Raw genomic sequence first — 21166 nt, forward strand, 5'->3', positions numbered from 1 at the left:
TTAGGTCATTTCGGGACTAACACATGGTTCAATTTTATTTCAATAATTCGCTTGCACGTAGGGGTCTTTAGCAGTGGGAGGAAACCGTGCCCCGAGTTCACAAAGCATTCTCAGACCTATGTCAAGAATTTATTCAACTTTCAATCACTGTTCATGAGAAATATCTTTGATCCAGAAACACAAGACTTTGCACAGTTTCTTATTGATGTATTTGATATATTAAAACAACAAACGTTTTATAAAGGGCTGTATTTTAGTTAAATAAGACAAACAATTTTCAGTAAATTCTTAACTAAAGTCTGTGAATGCTTTGTGAACTCAGGGCCGTGGAGGACCTGGAGAAAACACACTAAGTTGGACAGGCGACCATACTCCTTGTCACATATACAACCGGGGAATGGAATTTATTAACCCGCCAGTTGACTCAATGACAGATCGTATGATACAGCGCACACGTGTAAACCATTCAGCCATCCAACCCAGCGTTTTCAGAGGGATTTGAAGCAAATTTCTGATAGATTAATTAGTATGAATATGTTTTTGGTCCAATATCATCAAATCACACAGTTTGTACACGGGAAAGTATCTTAATATGAATTGATCCATATAATTTACATGCTATTAATCATAATATTCATAGTTTTGAAATTATATGGAACTGTTATCACACTTTACTGATTCTTTCACCTGGCGCTAAAGAACAAAGACATTTTGATCGACAGGTGATTGATGCGGCAATCCCATTCTAACGATGACATCATAAGGGGAATCCCAAAATAAGGTATTCCCCGATTTCCAAAACGAGGCTTTCTTGAATATGCATGTTTAGTCGAGAAAATGGCGGCTACTAAGAAGAGATGTATTCTTTATCTTATAATTCTGCAATAATGGGATTATGGCTACAAAATCAAAGAATTCTGGATTATCGAAATGCACGAGGGATCCTGTAGATGACACGGGACAGGAAAGAGATGGTAAATATTTATTTGTCAAGTATTTGTAAGGAGTAATAAGTTGTCGACCTTGATTGTTGGTGACCTATTTTGGTTGTTGAAACTTCTACCTGTCAACAAAAAATGATTCAAGATATATTGTTCCCCGTCCTGACACAACTTTATGGTTATGTCACAATTGCAGTCTACGTGTAATTTTGGTATTAATCCATTGTTGTTTAGAAAAAAATGTCACAATAAGGTAACTCGGCCCAGAGTTTGTTCACGTTTTCATGTTTTACTAAAATAACTAATTGAATGTTGTTACACACACATTGCAGCCTCTTTTCTTAAACATAAACACAACATTAACACGTGAAATTGCTGTAGGCAGATGAAGAACAACATTTCTTAGCCTACATAACCCATAGAAATGGTTACACTATGATAATTTCCATCTTTTGACTCCAGCCAGAGTTTTGAGCAGGTTTTATAATCATTTGATAACAAAAATGTTACAGGCCTTTATTACTACACTAGCTAAATTTCTGATTAATCTGGCCCCAAATGTACTGCAAACATAGAACCTTACCCCATGATTATATAATTTTGAGACATCCAATGGCTACTCCAGACTTTACATGGGGAACATACTGTGTAATGTCCAATTGTTTATATAAAAAATATCGCTTTGAAAATGTAGAACTCCATACCTCAACGATAAACTTTTCTGTGACTATTTTAATGGTTCATATTTCTTTGTTTTTGATAAAACATTTCGTTCAATACAAATTATGATGATATGTGATGAAATTTGATTGTTTCACTCTTTTTACTTTCCTAAGTATATGAATTACCAATTGTAGCACAGAACTGACACATCAATGCTAGTATTGCTACAGTATTACAACTACAAATGTCAATACAGATACTAAAAGTACATAAGGCATCTCCACTTCCATAACAAACCTACTACCATACATACATATACTTCATTAGCCCAGTCGGAGTAGAACAGTCTAGGACGTTAAACCCCATTTCATTTCAGTCTACCAAATCCTAGGGCTGCAATGATACGTTAACCTCACGATATAATACGTATCACAGTATGGACCTCTCCATGCGATACATAGTACAGCATTTTTTCTTTCCAAATGTTTAGATTGTTTTTAAGAAACGTCAAAAAAATCCATGATTTGTGGTTCACTGGAGGCAAGTGTTTCATTACAGGAAGCCATCTTTCCTCCCTTGTCGCGTGAACTACAGGGGGACATAACCACATTATACATGTAGATGAATATCGGAAGAAAACAGACGGTTAAACAAATCTGTATCGTGATGAAGGAACCGCGGTACAGAATTTAAAGTACCCAGAACCAAACCTTGGCATATATACCGCGGTACATGTATATCGTTGCAGCCCTACATAGACTTATACTGAATATGAACTTAAAGATCAGTCATCTTGTACAGAGTTAAAAGAAAGCTTTCACATTACCACTGTGAAACAGATTGTGAATATCAGTCTGAGTCTGAAAAATGGTTCAATTCCGTTCATTATTTACAAAGATATGAATTAAAATTCCCTCGATATATGCTGCTCCCAAATTTTCATTTAATAATAATAAGGAGTCTTATAAAGCGCTAAAATCACTTGTTTAATTATATCAATAATAAATGTACCATTTGAGAAAAATATTTAAATTGTTGATTTTAATGAAAATGTTGCATTTTGTTGTATTTTTCAGAAGAAAATACAGAAATTGCAATGTACATGAGTAATGGAGGTATGATGAATGGCACTGATGAAAACTCTACACAGTTGTGGACGAATACAGAGTATTCAACAGAGTAAGTTTAATAGATTACCATACATGTACATGTAGGCTACATTAAAAATACAAAAGTTTCGGAAAGAACACCAGCTGTCTTTATCATTGGCCGCCCAGTGCCAAAATTTACCTTCATATATGACACATTACCAGTAGACATTACATTTGAAATTAGGACAGTGATATTTAGTTTTAAATAATGTTCTCTGTTGTAATCATACACATGCTGCTGATAAATACTCAATTTTGAAATATTTTCCTTATTATTAATGTCCATCTATAGTAATATGGAATTTTATTTTATGGAGCAGTTACATGTACAATTATGGCTGTCCTGGGAACAAAATAAAATGAGGCTTAATGTCTGCCTGTTCTTCATCAAATTCTCACTGTCAAGGATTCTTTCATCTTTCATGTGTACGCTAAAGTGTACATGATACCTTGGTTTTTTCTTCCCATTTGAACAACTAGATGCTTTTCCTTGCTTGACTCCCAGTCCTGCATCACTAACAAGGGGAATCTATGCTAGAAAATCCCCCAAGGAACTTTCTCAGCCAACACCGATTAATGAGTCAGCTCCTTTTTCCTTGCACCACCTTGGCTTCTTTCTTGGGAGCAAAAAGTATTTATAAGATAAACAAATTTGAATAGCTTTACATGGTACATGTACTCGAGATGCTGTTAATTTGATATAAAAAAGAGTACCATACAAACATAATTAGTAGTACCAGATTAATTGATATCGACAATTGTTGTAAGAACTTGTAAGGCTCATCTGTCCTCATCTACAAATGAAATTAAACAAATATTTGCAAATGATACATGTGTTTCAAAAACAAAAAGGGGGGTTGGATGGCCGAATGGTTAGCATATGTGCGCTGTATCATGAGGTCTGTCATTGAGTTTCGATTCCCCAGTAGGGTCCCCTGTCCAACCTCGTGAGTTTTCTCCTGAGTCCTTCGGTTTCCTCCCACTGCTAAAGACCCCTACGCGCAGGCGAATTATTGGAATAAAATTGAACCATGTGTTAGTCCCGAAATGACCTAGTTTGTGTAGAGTGGACTTAAACCCCATCTCATGTGTTATGTACATGTATCTACCTCGTACCTTATAAATAGATTCCATCTTTCAAATTTACTTCAGTAAAGTGTATACAATACATTACATTGCAACAATACAAGTTTAATTAAATAAAAATAACTATACATGTTTTGAAAAATAATTATTAACCTTTATTATAGCGAGTTAAAACTAGGCTTCTCTAGTACAACACTGTGAAGGTAGTTCAATTAACAATTTAAATATATTCTTAAATCAATTTCTACAGAGCCACAATTAGCTAGAATTCATAGCAAGATAGGTAGAGATGGGCGATTCTTCCAGTTATCCAGATATCACCCACAGGAGAGACACCCCAGTCGCCTCCCACTTCAATTTACCGAGACATTCTAGCCGAAACCTCGGCTACCAAATTATCAAACAACTTGGCACAGACCCTGAGCTTTATTCTTCTACTACCAACAGACGTACAATTGAATTACATTGGATTATAAGATTAAAAACCTTCCAACCCCCCCTTTTTATTCTCTTTAGAATTCATAGCAGCTAGATCAGTCTTATGAGAATAACATTTCTAGAAAGTGCTTTACACCAGTATTAAATATTTTTCTGTGAACATTACAGAAACATGAATTGTGGAATATATTGTTCTATATGATATATATTTTAGTTTTTGATTAAACAAATTGTACATATATTACAGCAATACTCAGAAGAGATTGTCACATAATATAGTTGAGAGGAAACGTAAAGAAAAGATTAAAAAATGGATTGGACATATAGGAGCTCTTTTGCCTTCACTTCCACATACAACGGAAAAGCCATCAGTAAGTTTAAAGAATATTACCAGCGGCCATATTCAAGAAAACATATTACTAAAGTATTTTTGAAATACATCCTTTTCATTGGCTAATATTTGTGCTACTATTTTTAGTACTCAGCCAATAAATAACCAGTATTCTTAACATATCTTAGTTTTAAGTTTTCGTCAATAAGGGCACCAGACTACAATTACATTGCACAGGGTAAGAATGAAGCTTTGGTATAACCTCATAGCATAAAAATAAGTTTGTCATTCCATTGAATGTTGAAAATTTAGTATATTTTGTGGTCATACATGCTCACTTCCTTTTGGCAGGAGAATTAACTATTGTGATCAAAAATAGTACCAGTATGTATCAGTTCTATCAACAATGCATTGGATCCAGTGATTGATATCCGAACCAGTCATAGAGTCTCATTTTTTCAACAAAACAGTATGAATATTGATTTAAGTAATTGAAAATTAATGTGCCTTGATTATTATGTATTTTTTATTTAGAGTACATTGGAAACAATGGAAAGAGCGGCATCATATATAGCTGAGCTCAAAGAAAAATATGAGCAGTTACTTGTAGAAAAGGGAGATTCTGTTCAAGGTATTTATCTTAAAAAGTTTATTTGCATTACGAGATGGCTGAATGGTTAGCGTGTGTGTGCTGTATCATAAAGTCTGTCATGGTTTCAATTCCCCGGTTGTACATGACAAGGAGTATGGTCACCTGTCCAAACTTGTGGGTTTTCTCCGGGTCCTGTGGTTTACTCCCACTGCTAAAGACCCCTATGCGCAAGTGAATTATTGAAATAAAATTAAACCATATGTTAGTCCCAAAATGACCTAGTTTGTGTCGAGTGGATGTTAAACCCCATTTCTCTCTCTATTTGCATTACATGTACATTAGGCTGAAATGTAGATTTAGATACATTTACAAACGAAGTTAGTTTATGATATAGCAATCATAAGGTCTGTCATTGAGTCAACTGGCGTGGTTTCGATTCCACGGTTGTAAGTGACAAGGAGTAAGGTCGCCTGTCCAACCTCATGGGTTTTCTCCTGTTTCTGCCCACTGGTAAAGACCCCTACGCGCAAACAAATTGTGGAAATAAAATTAAACCATCTGTTAATCCCAAAATGACCTAGTTTGTGTTTAGTGGATGTTAAACCCCCTTTCTCTCTCTCTTATGATATTTAGCAATGACAAATTAATAAGCATATTTATATTATTAAGGACAGCAGTACAAAGTGGCCGTTGAAGTCCATACATGTAGATTAACCAGTATTATGACTTAAATGTTATGCTATTTTAAATGAGCCATTCTGGTAGAGAACCCCAGCATTGAGAGAATTATATATCGTACGTTACTTATATAACTATATTTCATCAAGCCTCCCATGATTACAATCATAGGGCTGTTATCTGTGCAAGTTATGGGTTCAACACACCCCACCCTTTTTATACTTTTAAGTTGAAGAAATCAAAGAGTTGAGAAAACAGTTGGAAGATACAAAAATAGAAAGAGACAATTATGCACAAATTATCAAAAATGCAGGTAAGTTTTTTCTGATAATCTTGCCCTACACAGTTAGTTTAAAGGGTAAAATAGAATTGTACATATTGAGAGCTATCTACAAACAGGCCTGGAAATAACAATTTTAGATGTACCTGACATAATGTCAGGCACTAATGAAACAGTACCTGACATTTTCAACCCAGTGCCGGACATGTATTAATAATATCAATAAATAAGGAAAATCAATGCCGGACAAAATGACAGACACCAGAGGTTTAGTGTCTGACAAACCCTGAATCTGTGTCTGACATTGTCTGTGACAGGTGCCTTATTTTCAGGCTTGTCTAAATATCACAGAATTCTATATTTACCCAGTGAATATAGAGTAACACAATAGCACTACTAGTACTACAGCGTTGATCTACACCAGTTTTGTAATTAATATAAGTAGCTAGTCGTTTGTTTTATGTACGAAGTGTGTGAATTAAGTAGGATTGAAAGCTTTTTAGATCAGTTACTGCTCAAAAGATAGACATGTAATACTAGATCAAGATGTTATACTTTTTCATTGATGATCATAAACTATTTGATGACACTTGTACCTTCTAATATATACAGGGTAGACACAATGATATTGTTCGGTCTGTTTAAATTAAGGATGCAACGATACATACTAAAATTATCGTGATTAATTATTATTATTGAAAAATGAATAATCGCGATATCTTGGATGATCGTGATGATATCATTTATCATGATAATTCAAATAATCATGCTTAAAGGATTCACTATTGCGGTTTTTAAAACTAATTGTCTGTTATATCGTTTGTTGCCGAAATCGATGCAGACTCAAATTTTTCTTGTTCTAACTGAAATAAAAGAAATATTATCCAGATAATAACTTGTACATAACATAGTTGCCAACTGGATAATCAATGGTCAACAATCGGGCCATTGTAGTTGGTTTCTATGACAACAACGCTCTAGAGGCTAAAGTTAATATCCGATTGACTTTAAATTTATACACAGTGTTTAAGGTCATGAGACGTAGAAGCCTATTGATTTTCGGTGATTTTCGATTATTACTGTCAGAGTTATGGCCCTTGATCACTTCAAAAAATCTTGTGGGCGCTCTAGAGGTCAAAGTTAATATTCTATTAACTTTAAATTTATACACAGTGTTTAAGGTCATGGGACGAAGAAGCCTACTGATTTTCAGCGATTTCCGATAATAACTGCCATAGTTATGGCCCTTGATCGCTTCAAAAAATCTTGTGGACACTCTACAGGTCAAAGTTAAAATCCGATTGACTTTAACTTTATACACAGTGTTTAAGGTCATGAGACGAAGAAGCCTATTGATTTTCAGCGATTTCCGATAAATACCCTGAGTTATGGCCCCTGATCACTTTAAAAAATCTTGTGGACGCTCTAGAGGTCAAAGTTAATATCCGATTGATTTTAAATTTATACACAGTGTTTAAGGTCATGAGACGAAGAAGCCTATTGATTTTCAGCGATTTCCGATAATTACTGCCAGAGTTATAGCCCTTGATCGCTTCAAAAAATCTTGTGGATGCTCTAGGGGTCAAAGTTAATATCCGATTGACTTTAAATTTATACACGTGTTTAAGGTAATGAGACAAAGAAGCCTATTGATTTTCAGCGATTTCCGATAACTATTTCCAGATTTATGGCCCTTGATCGCTTCAAAAAATCTTGTGGATGCTCTAGGGGTCAAAGTTAATATCCGATTGACTTTAAATTTATACACAGTGTTTAAGGTCATGAGACGAAGAAGCCTATTGATTTTCAGCGATTTCCGATAACTACTTCCAGATTTATGGCCCTTTAAATTTATACACAGTGTTTAAGGTCTTGAGACGAACAAGTATAATGATTTTCAATGAGTTTTTATGACTTGAACAGCTAAATCCATGATGTTAAAAGTTTTGTATACTAAACGTTAGCATGGGGCAGAACTTTATAAAAACCAAACAAATTCGAATGGTTTTCTGATAATTACTTCTAGAGTTGTTGCTCTTAATCAGATTTTAATGTATTATAAATGTTTCATTACCGAAAAAAGTAAAAATATGTGGCAACTCTTGTTGACTACCCGGACGATTAAGCTGCTGTGGACGTTTCGCTGCCTGGCAACCTGTCTTTACGACTCGTCGTAACTATAGCCACTGCCAATTTTGATTGTAGTTTACTGTGTGCAATGAAATGTTGATCTGAAAGGGTTCCCAATTCTATTTCAAAATATGACTTTTGATCTGATATAAGCAATAGCCCTGCTAATTAAGAGATGATTTTTAAGCGATCGTACATGACATGCCCTAGGACTATAAACCCAAAAGCCATGTAGTAGACTTGGATGTTGTCAACTTACCCTATTATTTTCACTGTGTAAATTCTGTGGGATTTTACACTACTTTCATGACTGAAAAATTATATTTATTTATAGGAAATATTGTTAAACTTGTCCAATTTTATTTTTCAGGCATATCTATTGATCCTCAATGGAAAACAGCAAGATTTGGTCGTCAGCCTTTACCCAATGGGGAACTTAATGATAGTCAAAGTCCGAAAGAAGAGGAGAAAATAAAAGGAAAATCTAAGAGAAAGAATACTGTTAGTGTTCAACTAGAATCTGTAAAACTTCAACAAGAACAAAATAATCAAGCTTTGAATAATGTGTTTCCTGGAATATTTGGCGGAGTTGGAAACCAAAATATGCTATTGAACAGTGGATTTCCTAATGGAAATCAAGTTGTTATGACTCCTAATGGACATGTTGTTATGCCCATGAATCAAATGACTAATGCTTTACAAAATGGACAAAATATGTTACTGGACAAAAGTGCCAATGGATTAGGGCTACTACAAATGGCTATGCAGGATGCCGGTATAACAGAAATTTCTCGCCAGCCTAGCCCTGATAATACTTCCCCGCGTGAAGGATCACAATCCTCTAACGTAAATAATGATAGTTTATCTACAACCTCTACATCATCCATGGCTGAGGATCCAAATCATGCACTGCAAACTCTAGCTTCCGTGGCTTCTAATCCTCAAAATGCTGTTTTAACATCTGTATCATCCAGTCAACCAGCAGTAAGATCTACAGTTGGTCAAACTCTTACATCAACTGTAGCTCAATCAGACACTACCACATCCAATGTTTCATCTATCACAGGGACCACTAATATTCAAGGTGTCCAATATCCCACAACATCTGGAATATCCACAAGTATGCCATATATGGGATTTGTGCCAGGTGGTGCTGTTAACAATAATGCTATCACTACAACTGCTGTCACTTCCACAGCTCCCCCAATAATGTCTGTAGGTCCAGGTGGTGTTAATCAGTTAGCAAATCAAGGTAATATGATGGTTAATATGCCCATGAATCCTGGTCAAATCAATCTCTTACCACCTAATAATTTTGGTTTGCCAGGCATGGGTGGTATGTTTATGAATCAACAAGGACAATTAATAATGATAAATGAACAAGGTGTTCCCATCATGGCTGGGATGAACAACAATATGACAAACGTTCTTCCCCAACAAGAACAGCAACAACAGAACATACCAGTACCAAAAGCGTGCAAGAAGGACAAAAATTCTAAGAAAGCAAACACAGTTCAACCCAGTGTCATAAACCAAAATGTACCAGATCAAATGAATATGACCTCTGTGATGACCTCTCAAGGTCAAATGAATATATTACAACCACAACAAGGAACAATGAATATGTTACAACAAAATATAATGCAGCAGCCAAATATGATGCAGTCTATGCCCATGCAAGGTCAGCAACAAGTCACCATGCCTGGAACCCAAAATGTTTTTCAGCAGCCATTTCCAAATCAACCAATGGTTCAGATGCAGTCCAATAATACAGGTAGTCAAAATCAAGGCATTATTTTACCCGCAAATCAAAGTGGCAATCTGCTTACTCTCAACACGATGCCAAGCCAGCCAAATCAGTTACCTTCAGCACTTATACTGCCCAATGGTCAGGTGATTCCGGTTGTCCAAAATGCCCAGAGTTTGATCAACAATCAATCTGGTGTGTTAACTTCGGGTGGTCAGGTGGTTACTAACAGCACAAGTCTTCAGATGCCATTACAACAAATGGGTGTTGGTATGCCAAATACAGTCATGGGTAATATGGCAAATATGGATCTTAATAATCAGATGATGTTAGGGAACCCAGGATTTCAAATGGGTTCTCAAGCACCGCTTCAGCAGTCCAGTATGGGTATTCTTATGCATGATCACTCCAATAATCAACAATCCATCGCCACATCAGCGCAAAATCTCACCAACAGTGTTGTTCCTACTTCTTCAACGCAGAGTATCATGACAACACAAATACAGAATACTACACCTGCCTTGGCGAATTCCTTTAATTATCAAAAATCTGTTGATAATCAAGTACCTATGTCAGCTGCAGATGGAAGTGTCAGTATCATGCCTAGAAATCCTGTTCAAGCTAGTGTTCGTGCAACAGCTCCTGATCTGAAAAATAACCAGGCAAATAATCAAAGTAGCATGATGAATAATCCACAAGGTATGGCAACAATAGCTCAAGGAATGGGAACACCAGGACCACAAATTGGACCCAATGGCTCCATATTGTTGACTCTCCCTATAGATGGACAGCAAATGAGTGTACTAGTAGATCCAGTCACAATGCAAGTATTGGGTAGAGTACCACAACCAACACCAACGAATACTATTACTCCTACCAGTACTACTGCTACTACAGCTAGCACTACTACCACTGCTGCTACTACTCCTGCTACTGCTGCTAAAAAATCAGTTGGTGGTAAAAAAGCCCCAAGAATATGTCCTAAACCTAATCAAGCTCCCAAAAAATCTAAAAACAAATCTTTGTCACCTGCAGCAGAAGTACAACCCCCAACAGATGCTGAACCCCAACAACTGATAACTGAAGCTTCTCATGAAACACCCCAAGCTGTACCAGAAGAAACTCCTATGGACCATGGTTTATCCTCAGAAGAGTCTGCTGCTATGACAGATATTCTAGCTAAAGCTGCAGAGTCTATAGGATTTTATAATCCTGCTAATGAAGATAATCCACTACATATAGACACTAGTGCTGGGGAAACTGAAGATGATGGTAGTGCTTCACCCTCTAAAGCCAAAACGAAGACTCAAGAAACAGTTGCCGAAGATAAACCTGATACAGATGATATCACATCAGTTTTTAACAACATGGAACCTTTGTTAAAGGTAACTATTTTTTTATTATTATTATGTGTTTCCAGAAATTGTTTATTGCAGAATTTGGCGACTATGAATTATTTAGCTATTTGTATCAACTCTTTTCATAGATAATAATGTAAACTTCATACTAATTCCACCAGCATGTTTGAAAATAAATGTAGCTTGGGTAATAGAGGGTTATTACGTTGGTCATAAAGAGTTTACATAAGTTATGTGTACCTTACAGGACACTTGACCTGGCAAATTATGCAAGAATTCTGGGGTTTGCTTGGAATCAAGATGAAAAATTTATATATTTTACTTTTTTAACGCACTACTGTTTTATCAGGCAAATGATGACATTATTGTTTCTTCTTGACACTGTTACCCTCCTGTTAATGTGCCATTAGATTTAAACTGAGTTATAACTGTAAAGTAACATTCTATTTCATCCATTTTAGTCACCAGAAGATACGTTAACAATGAATTTACCATCAGAAGAAGACTTTAACCAAACGGTGGAGGCATGTGCAACACCAAATAAAAAGTCAAAGAAATCGAAAGCTCTCTCAAAAGAGAAAGAAGATACATTAGATACACCTAAAATGGCCAAAAAGACAAGCAAGAAGAAAAAGAAAAATGATGATCCAAATATGGTCAATGCTCTTACTATAGCAGAGCCAGTATTTGATTTGCCAGCAGAAATAACCTTTTCAGAATCTCAGTTATCAGATGTTCTTGACCAGGTTGAAAAATTGGATTCATCCTTCACTGAAACACCTAAAAAAGCAAGTAAAAAGAAATCGAAAAGTGATGAAAGTGATTTACCTGCAAGTAAGAAAAGAAAAAAGAGTTCTGGTAAAGATAAAGGAAATACTAATGTTGCTCAAACTGTTCCAGATAATTCTGTGTCACTGCCTGTTTCTCAACCAGAGTCACGAATGTCTATTTATGATTTTCAAGATGACAGTCCACCTGAAGTGTCACCTGTACGTAAAGGTGTTCTAAGTTCATTGAGTGCTAAATCTGTGAATGACACTCATAAAATTATGAAGGAAACTCGTTCTATAGCTGATAGTTTGGATGATTTAGATAGTGTTCTATCACAGAGTATTGAAATGAAAGTTAACAGTCCCAAAAACACAAGTAAATCTTCTCGAACTAAATCCAAATCTTCAAGTAAAAAGAAAAAATCAAAAACTGAAGTTAAACCTGCCCCTGAATCAGATATAGTTGAACCAGAAAAATTCAATCTACCTTCCCCTGCCAATATTCAAACAACAATGTCCATGGAACAAAACTTGAACAATCTTCTGACATCTCAGAATATTGATTTTACTCCCTCAAGTGATTTAGTCTCCTCGCCATTAGCAAAGATGATTGATCCACTGGACGATATCCCTTCAGTTATTTCTCCAGTTCAAAGTCATAATCAACCCCAACATACAAATAGTTTGCAAGATCAAATTACTAGTACACAAAGACAGCCTTCTCCTCAGATACCAAATCCGTCAATCGAAGATGCAATCAGATCACCATCATCTTGTCCGAATATGGAACCACCTCCACCTTTAACACCACACCAACATCCCCAACGGAGTGATTCCAACAAGCACAAAACTCCTCCATATAATTCGCCAGCCTCACAGCCACCAATTTTTATGCCATCAAAGTCCTCTCCTTCCACTCATATGTCTATGCACCCTTCTCCACAACATCAGCAATCCAGTCAGTCCCAACCTTCAGTGCCATTGTCTCATCTACCAAATCCTCCACAGAGATCATCCACCATGTTACCACCACAAGACAGTTTTCAAACTCATAAATCACCAGCTCATCTTTCACCTGCCCAGAACATGTTATCCCCAGCAAACATGAGAAATAATATCGATCAAAATATAGTATCCCCATCTAATATGGCTATAACAAGTTCTGGAAGAGAGCTAAATTCAAGCATGAGATCTAATACTGATCCTAATATCATATCGCCACCTAACGTCACTATGGCAACTATGCATGAGACATTGAATACAAGTCAAGAACAAAGTATTGTATCTCCACCAAATCTCAACTTGGGTACCAACAGATCTGGTGCTGACATTCATCAAGCATTTGACCATCCTAGCAGTTTATCCAGAGTTCCAGAAACAACACCCATATTTCCACCTACTGAATTGCCTTGCTCAAATGAACCACTTTTTCCTTCCCCTATTGCATCTATACCTAAACTGTCTCATATTGAAACCTCACCCATCAAACCACCATCGAGAAATAGTTCTGGATCAAATTCTGATGGTCCATCCCAACGTTCTAGAAATAGCATATACTCTGCAGAAAACTTTGTTCAATCAAGTCCAAGTCGAAGTAATGATAGCAGACCGTCTCAAGACAGTTCACAGCTTACTAGCTGTTTCGGTCGACCACCGGCAGAAAATACTTCAGAAAGTTTTAATTTTACTAGTATTGGAATGAATTTAACATCTAACACATCTTCCAATGTTATGGCAGGTGGTATGTCCATGTCAAGTGCTTCAACACCATTTTCTTTTAGCTTAACACCAGCAAGTTCAGTTTTAACGTCTTCATCTGGTGGCAATAATAGTGCTAGTTTACCTTCATCTCATGGTCATCATCCTTTATCATTCTACCCTCCACTTCATCTTCAGCCACCTGGACAGCCTAACAATTCCCAGGAAAATCCAAACTCTCAACAACAAGGTATGAACATGTTACCATTAGGTGTTGACTTAAGAAACAACAGACCCCACTCCCGACAAATGTCCAATGGTCCTCCAAATCAAAACACATTTAATTTTGGAATGATGGATATGAATGACTGTGTTTCTCGAGAGTCCTCCCTGCCACCAAGGCTCAGTTTACCAGGGATGGAGAAAAATCATCAAGATTTTAGAAGTAGTAACAGTAGTAGTAAGAGGGCTCCTGAGTTAACTCCTGCACGCTCGATGACAAGTGGTCCAATGGAACATAACCTTGGATCTAGAACTCAAGTAAGCAGTGCCTCTTCTTACTTCCAACCTGCAAACTTTAATCAGCCACCATCATCATTGATGACACCGCCACTACGTCATCCCCCTATGCAGAGTAATGAACGTTCTAGATTAAGCCATCAGCCACCTTATGATCCAAACTTTCAGCCTCGAGGTCCAGCTTTATCATCAGGTTCTTTTGGTGCTAACAGATTTGACAATTCCAACAATGGTCAAAGACCAACAAGTAGTGTTCATTATGACTCGACATCTAATATTAATCAAAATGTACGAAAATCTAATTCTAATCCACCACACAAACAAAACAAACAATCTCATCCATCATCTGGTTCCATTCCTTCAACAAATCATCCTATGCCACCACAGAATACATCATCTCAGAGTACTCCATTAAGTCACAGAGATATGCCTAGTGCTCCAGCTCAACCAGTACGCCAAAAATCTCAGTCACGGAAACAGAACAGTAAAAAGAACAAACTCCAAAGTTTTAATCCGGAAATGGACACGAATCTCTCCCATTCGATATTTGACTCGAATCAGGGAATGCCTCCTAACTTTTTTGTGCCTACCTTATCGCCAAATCCTAATAGAAACTTACAAAGTGAAGGACCATCCTTTTTACATGGAAACTTGTTTGGAGGTACACCTAGGCCTTTATCAAATACAGGGTCTGGTCCTAAAAACTCAGACATTGGGGTACCATTTAATCCATTATTTAATCCGTCAAGAACGCAGAACAGTTTAGCAGGTTTAAATTTTCAGCCTGGTTTTGGAATGAATCATGTTAGTGCTTCAAGTGCTCCTCAAATTACCCCACATTCTGGTAATGTGGCCATGCCACCGCATATAATGTCAAACTTTAATTTGAGTAACATTTTTACGGATGTGAACAATTCTCAAAGTGATTCATTGAACATATCTCCTATTAAATTCCCACATGGGAATCATATGTTACCCCAGCATGGGATGGATCCCAACTCCTTACAACATCATCATCAGAACAGTGCACTTTATCATAATCGAGGTCATCCAGGACAGCAACAGGCCCTGCATAATGCAATGGCCATCAATAGTTTGCTAGGACATAATCCTCATGGTTTTGATGTGAGGCCAATGGGTCAGGGTATAAATAGTTCGGTGGGTCCACCATTTCACGGGCCAGGTCATCCAGGGTCATTTGGCATACCTTCATTAAACTTTTCTTTACATGACTCTCACTGACAGAAATTGTGACCTATCAGTGTGTTTTGTCTAAGAATTTGTTTAGCCATTATGAATCATATCATACTTGAGTGCATATTTTTCTATTGGATAATGTAGATAGCATTAATCATTCATTTAATATATGTATTATATTGGTGCAAAGTGACGATTGTGCTGGACATCAGATGAGAATTATCATCAGAACATTACAACATTTTAGTGAAATCCAAATGTCTTTCATGTTATTTTATGTGTATGTATATATACATTGTGCTATCGTTTTATTATTGATGTATGCTGCTGAGGTTCATGAAAGTGACTCAATCATTATAGTCTGGCTTAAAAATTGCCTTCCCAGAAATTTCAGTAAAATGCATGACGTGATAAATGTACAGTTCAAACTAAAATTAAGCTTAGGAACCATGGCCATGATAGTTGAGTATCTTTAAATTGGGTAATTATGAAACATTCAAAAAGATATTTTAGTTGCTTTGTTTTTTTACTGTCAAAACTTGAATTATGTCTATATGTTGGGTTAAAGTTAGTGCTTATTTCTATTTGAAAAACAACCACCTACGTTAATTAACAGAATTTTAGTCTTTCAAATTAAACAAAATAAAACCTACCTTTTTCAATTTTCTGGCAGTGGTAACATTTTGTTTTAAATATCTTCGAATCTCAATGACTTAGATTTTTGTTTTTTCAAAATAATTATTTAATACATACACACAGGATGATATTTTGTTTACAACTTTTGGTTGTGTGTTTGAAAGACTAGGACAGACATCTTTATGAATTTATGGCAATTGTGGTTTACCCAGTAAAGATAAAAATGGCGCATAATTTATTTCATTGATAGCAACCAATAACCACTATACTTTTCTTGAAAACTGCAGCAATTACAACCGTTCCTGCATCTGTTCAGAAATTCAAAATGTTCTTTTAACATTTATTATTGACCATTTCATCATCCAATGGCCACATGGCATGACATGCAATTAACACAAGTCTGCATTTTGCTCCTCTGGTGTAATACGGTTGTAATTGTCTATGTCAAATAGCTAATTATTATATTTATTGAAATAAAACACCATTTGTATTCTATTATAACAAATTCTTTATTATTGGTGTTGAGACCTACACCAGATTAAGGACTTTTGATCATGTATAGTAACATCTGGCAACTATAATAAGAATAAACTTTAAGTGTGTATTTTGATTGTAACAATTATAAGGCAAAAATTTTTGTTAATAAGCTAATTTAGATTCGGATACAGCTATAACACTATATGTGGTTGAGCTGATTGCTTCCACTTGATTCAGAAGCATTAGTTTATTAGATAAACAACTGTATTGCATTCAAGTGAAAATATGTGATAGAACTTGTAACACTTGACAATGAAGAAGTGTATTTATAGGTTTTAAAGTGCTGATTTTTGTCATGCAGATAGCAGCGATACCCAGTCAATATGACAGCAGCTCTTCATCCATTTTTTGTTTCAATGGCATTTAGTAATATTATAAGATTTTGTTAAATATTTGGATTGTTTACCCAGCTATTAATGACATGTTTTACTGTCTTTATCAGGCTTATTTAATAATGCGTCAAATATCATTGGGTTTTTTAAAATAGATGTTCCAAACCAAGAAAGTGATTCATGTAAACATGTCATTAGATATTAATTGAGTAACAATCAGAATAAACAAGAACGAAAATAAGATTAAGTTTTAGTTAGATTGGCAGTCGCCTAAATCAAATTCTTAATATCTCATGATAGTGAATGCAGTTCTATCCGTAGCATAGACGTCAATCAAGTTAAATTCCACCTCGTGGTCATTTTCAGAGCATGTTTTGAAATGTATGTGTTAATTACTAAATAATTTCTTGATTGTAGAATTATTTTACAAAGTTTTATATATTAACGGTATCAATCATGTCATTCATTGTAAGTAATTTCATTTCATAAATCAAGTGTCATCAAACGTGTTAAATAATTGATTGTCATCATTAATATATTGGTCAATATTTTTGTTTATATAAAACTTATTAATAAAAAAGAAAGCATAATATTTAATTGTTAATAATTAATAATCATACTAACTATAGAAGTAGCAATTATAAATGTTTTACATTTGACACAGATTAATTATATTATTTTTAGTTAAACAAATTCTTTGAAATAATTTGCTGATATTCTTTTGTACAATTTTAATAAGCCCACATCGAAATGTGGTTGTATACTGTTGTCGGTCAGGCCTGCTGGCATCCACAAGTTCTTGTGGACGCTCTGGAGGCTAAAGTTGATATTTGTGGGTTTCTCCGGGTCCTCCGGTTTGCCCCCACTGCAAAAGACCCCTACACGCAAGTGAATTATGGAAATAAAATTTAACCATATGTTAGTACCGTAATGACCTGGTTTGTGTCGAGTGGACGTTATTAAACCCCATTTCTCTCTCTCTCTCTCTCTTTTCAACTATATCTGATAATTACTGCCAGCGTTTTGGCCCTTGACCTCTTGAAAAATCTTGTGGAAGCTCTAGAGGCTAAAGTTAATATTCAAATGACTTTAGATTTATACAAAGTGTTTAAGGTCATGAGTCCAAGAAGTCTATTGATTTTTAACAATTTCCAATAAATACTGCCAGAGTTATGGCCCTTGATCACTTTAAAAAAATCTTTTGGAAGCTCTAGAGACTAATGTTAATATCCGATTGACTTTAAATTTATACACAGTGTTTAAGATCATGAGATGAAGAATCCTATTGATTTTCAACAATTTCCGATAATTACTACTAGAGTTATATTCCTTGATCACTTTCAAAAATCTTGTGGACGCTCTAGAGTATAAGGTTAATATCCGATTGACTTTAAATTTATACACAGTTTTTAAGGTCATGAGACAAAGAAGTCTAATGATTTTCAACGATATCCAATAAATGCTGCCAGAGTTACGACTCTTGATATTAAATGTTTTGTATATTAAACTTTAGTATAGGGCAGAACTAATGATTTCTGATACTTGATGGGCTGGTACATGTACGGTAATCAGATTTTAGTGTGTTGTAAATTTTTTATATTTCATTACTGACAAAAGAAAAAATATGAAACAACCCTTGATGACTTAGCTGCTGTGGGCGTATGTTTCATTGCCTGCCAACCTATCTGCTATACCTCTATTTAATTCTGTCTCTTCCATTGTACTTGAATTCTTATTACTCCCCTACTCTTTCCTTCCGTCAAATAGTAATGTACTAAAATGTTGTTATACAATTATCTTTAATAAATAAAGTGACAAGTGTTGTTGTTGAAATAAAACATTAAGTATATTCTTGCAAAAAATTAATTAAAATTTTAGTTAACGGTATGTCAAAACATTTTCTCAATTGTTAGAGTAATACCTAATTTTACATCAACATCTGTGTGGAGTGGATATGTGAACCATAATGTTCAAAAATTCAATCAATATACAATGTTTTATATTGGATTTGAGCAATTTTGGATGCATTAATCAATTCACAGAGCAAAAAGATTAATCTTAGCTAAACATGAAAATTTTCTGTCTAATTGAGTGTTCAAAATTGAGAAAGGAACTGTTTATGTTGATAGTGGATCTTAATACCAGTATGCAAATCAATCTCCAAAATATTTACCAGTTATATTCACTAAAATAAACTAAGACTGTTTCCTTAAAGATCATGCCATAATAATGTGATTGTTCAAACAACAGCATAGAAACTCTAATCTTTAATTTGGCCCATTACCGGTATTATATGACATTTACCACCAAACGAGACATATAAGGGCTATAGCCTATAGTTATCCCAGTACCTGTCTAAAACTTATATATTCTGTAAACCATTACCTATGAGTGTATGATTTATTTAGAATTTTCTGATTAATTTGTTGCAATTTTTATCTACATTAAAAGAGCTGGTTGTTTATTTATATTTTAGGGTTTGGTAATTACAGTATCTGTTGTGTACACAATGTGCTTTTAACAATACATGTATTGACAGTGAAAACTTTCGATAATTTGGCATGCAGATATCTATGATAGAAATTAAATTGTAAATACTGGAACAGTGGTGTATTATAACTGCTGCTGTAAATATGTACAAAAGATCTATTGGCTATATTCTTTCATATTTATAATCTAGACAAGGAGTCTACTAATAATTATGGGTGATATAAGAATTGAACCACTGACAGTTTTATGAATATATTTTGAAGGCGTTTTGTATAAATTGTGTATTAATAATTGTTATGTACAGATATCTTTTTTAATGTCTGTCTTTTTAAGGCATTTCTTATTATTATGTCAAGAGAACAAAGTGTTCATATTGATAAATATATTGAATATTATATCAAATCTACTTCTATGTATCATGACAAGTTACCAAAATATTTTATTTGAATTTTATTATGATAGAAAAAGTAAAAGAAAGATAAAAACAGATCAATATTGTAAACTTCTGTCAAATTTGTGTGTGAATTGTGAAATAACTTTACCCGAAGGCAGTTTGAAATTTCCGCAAAAGTTAATACATTACTGCCACAAGGGTGCTCACATGATTTTGGAGACTTTGAATAATTGCATTTGCTGCTATTGTATTCAATGTATAAATAACAACTCACAAACCGGTATGATAGCCACTGATTGTCTATTGAGTGTTGTTGAATATTATTACAATAATATTGTTACACTGTCCAACCTCATAGGTTTTTCTGGGTCCTCCATTTCCTCTCACTGCTATAGACCCCCCACGCACATGCGAATTATTGAAATAAAATTGAACCATATGTTAGTCCAGAAATGACCTGGTTTGTGTCGAGTGGACGTGGAAAGTTAAATCTCTAAAACATACATTATGCAAGAACTAAATCTGCCTATTGCAGGTCTTTCTTTAGTCTTTAGGCCTGAAATGTTACTTAAAGATACATTATGTAAGATTTAGATAAAGAACTAGCCATTCTTGCTATAATAGTTCGAAAGTAGATGATGTAAAATGAATAATTTGAAAATTTCATTCAAATTACTCTATTGCAAGCGAAGATATTAGCCTTTGAAGGTTTGGCAGACGTGTGCAATAATTTTAACCACCGTACTGGTTGATCGAAGCTAAGTCTCAGTCCTCCATATTTGATTAAATCAAAGTATCGCTGAACCATTCTAATCTATTTAATATCGGAGAAATCTGATGCCACCGAGAGTTGATTAAGGCCTGGATCAGTTAATTAATGTCTAATTAATACTTTAGAAAACATTTCCGGCCTAAAGAAAGACCTGCAATAGGCAGATTTAGCTCTTGCATAATGCATGTTTAAATTATTAATTAGACATTAATTAACTTATCCAGACCATAATCAATTCTCGATGCTCAAAAGCTAGTATCTCGGTTCAGCAGAGTGGAGCAATTTTTTAACTATCACAGCGAGAACTGCTAACTCTTTATCTAATCTCCCATAATACCCCTTTAAGTATTTACAATAATATGAAGAATTTAAAATTTCCCAACAATCCAATAACATTGTGAAATTTAATTACAATAAGATAGCCAT

General features: G+C 35.0%; 1 protein-coding gene across 1 annotated transcript; it reads left to right on the top strand.

The window, feature by feature from the left end:
* The first annotated feature begins 836 nt into the window (after nt 1–836).
* Nucleotides 837–20063, top strand: LOC126829697 (mucin-4). The gene is made up of 7 exons (XM_050559782.2): nt 837–974; nt 2681–2783; nt 4527–4650; nt 5145–5241; nt 6110–6193; nt 8661–11422; nt 11857–20063. The coding sequence occupies exons 1-7, from the start codon at nt 896–898 to the stop codon at nt 15622–15624; spliced, it is 7017 nt and encodes a 2338-aa protein (XP_050415739.1). The 5' UTR covers nt 837–895; the 3' UTR covers nt 15625–20063.
* The last annotated feature ends 1103 nt before the right edge of the window (nt 20064–21166 follow it).

Source organism: Patella vulgata, chromosome 8 (assembly GCF_932274485.2).
Source record: "Patella vulgata chromosome 8, xgPatVulg1.2, whole genome shotgun sequence".
Taxonomy (NCBI): Eukaryota; Metazoa; Mollusca; class Gastropoda; family Patellidae; genus Patella; species Patella vulgata.